The 1,316-nt window shown below is 59.3% G+C and overlaps 1 protein-coding gene across 1 annotated transcript; it reads right to left on the reverse strand.

Annotated features, from left to right (window-relative positions):
• Window positions 1-6: 6 nt before the first annotated feature.
• LOC120860106 (antigen WC1.1-like) lies at window positions 7-1,299 on the reverse strand. Its single transcript, XM_040235927.1, has 3 exons — window positions 1,037-1,299; window positions 755-787; window positions 7-209 (listed from the first exon to the last, which is right to left on the reverse strand). Exons 1-3 carry the CDS (start codon window positions 1,188-1,190, stop codon window positions 7-9), a joined length of 390 nt encoding a protein of 129 aa, XP_040091861.1. The 5' UTR covers window positions 1,191-1,299.
• Between the last annotated feature and the right edge of the window lie 17 nt (window positions 1,300-1,316).

Consider the following 1,316-nt stretch of genomic DNA (forward strand, 5'->3'; position numbering starts at 1 on the left):
CCCTCCTCACACCTGCCCCATCTCCTGCCTCCACACACTCTCCCTGGTCCCCAGTTCCCCCTGCAGCCCACCTCTGCGCTCTGCTCTCCATCTGAGCAGCTGAGTCACCAGGATGATGAGGACCAGGAAGAGAAGGGCTCCCAAGATGAGGCAGAGGACGCCAGGCAGGGAGAAAATGCCAGGGAGAGAATCTGAGGTTGTTCTGGTCCCTAAGGAAAACAGGAAAAAGGGCTGGAGATAGTCTTGGGCACAGAAAAATCTCCTGTGTCAGCATTTTCAGGAGCTCCGGACAATGGCGTCTCAGCCTCAGACAGTGTCAGGGCTCCCTGGGTCTCATCCTGAGACAAGCCAACTCCACTGTGGCCAGTGTGGCCCCAAGGCAGAGATGGGGATTGTCAGGGAGCTGCCCTGCAGAGACAGCCTCTGAGGACCCAGCTCATCCCTTCTCCTTGGGCTTCAGGAGACAGAGCATCAAACATCCAGGAACTTGTACCTTACTGATGAGGAGCAACACACAGGGGCAGGTGGGAGTTCCTTAGATTCTCCTACATGGGAACCAGACTTGCTTGGCCCCGGGCATGAGAACATTTGACCCTGGACATCAAGGCAGGGGATTGCTCCAGTGTAATGCCCTGGCTGCTCCCCAACAGCCACGGCTCCTCAGACTCTTTCCTCTTCTGAGTTATCAGAGAGCCCGCAGGACAGGTCCCCAGTATTTGAGTATTCTCCCTTGCCCATGGATGGATCACAGTACCTGCTCTAGTCGTGGGCAATGTTGTCCTTACACCTAAAGAGAAAAACAGCACTGTGGGGAAGAAGAATTGGCCAGAACGCAGGGAAACCTTTTCCCTCCTGCACCTGAAATCACCCCTCAGTCTCCACAACATCAGTGTCTAGTCCTCCCAGCTCCCTCATCCTAGATCAGAGCCCCAGCACCCGGGATGTCTGAACACAAACTCCCCACCACGCCTGGCCCAGCCCACTGCCCACGCGCTGCCCCAGCTCACCCAGGGTTGACCCCGAGCCCCTCACTCACCAGAGCACCTCACACCAGCATCCTCCTCGTGCTTGCAATCGCTCTGCCCCCAGGGCTCCGCAGCACACTCCCACAGGGAGGACTCCCGGCCCCCGCACCGCACCTGGTCCAGCCAGATGCTCCCATTTCCAGGGCCGAATGTCGCGGCCCGCATGGCTTCCAGGGCCTGGCCACAGCCCAGCTGCTGACACACCACCTCGGCCTCTGCCAGGCTCCAGGAGTCATCGCACACAGTGCCCCAGGAGCCGCTGTGCCAGACCTCCACCCGCCCTGAGCACTC

Source organism: Oryx dammah, unplaced genomic scaffold (assembly GCF_014754425.2).
Source record: "Oryx dammah isolate SB20612 unplaced genomic scaffold, SCBI_Odam_1.1 HiC_scaffold_8800, whole genome shotgun sequence".
Taxonomy (NCBI): domain Eukaryota; kingdom Metazoa; phylum Chordata; class Mammalia; order Artiodactyla; family Bovidae; genus Oryx; species Oryx dammah.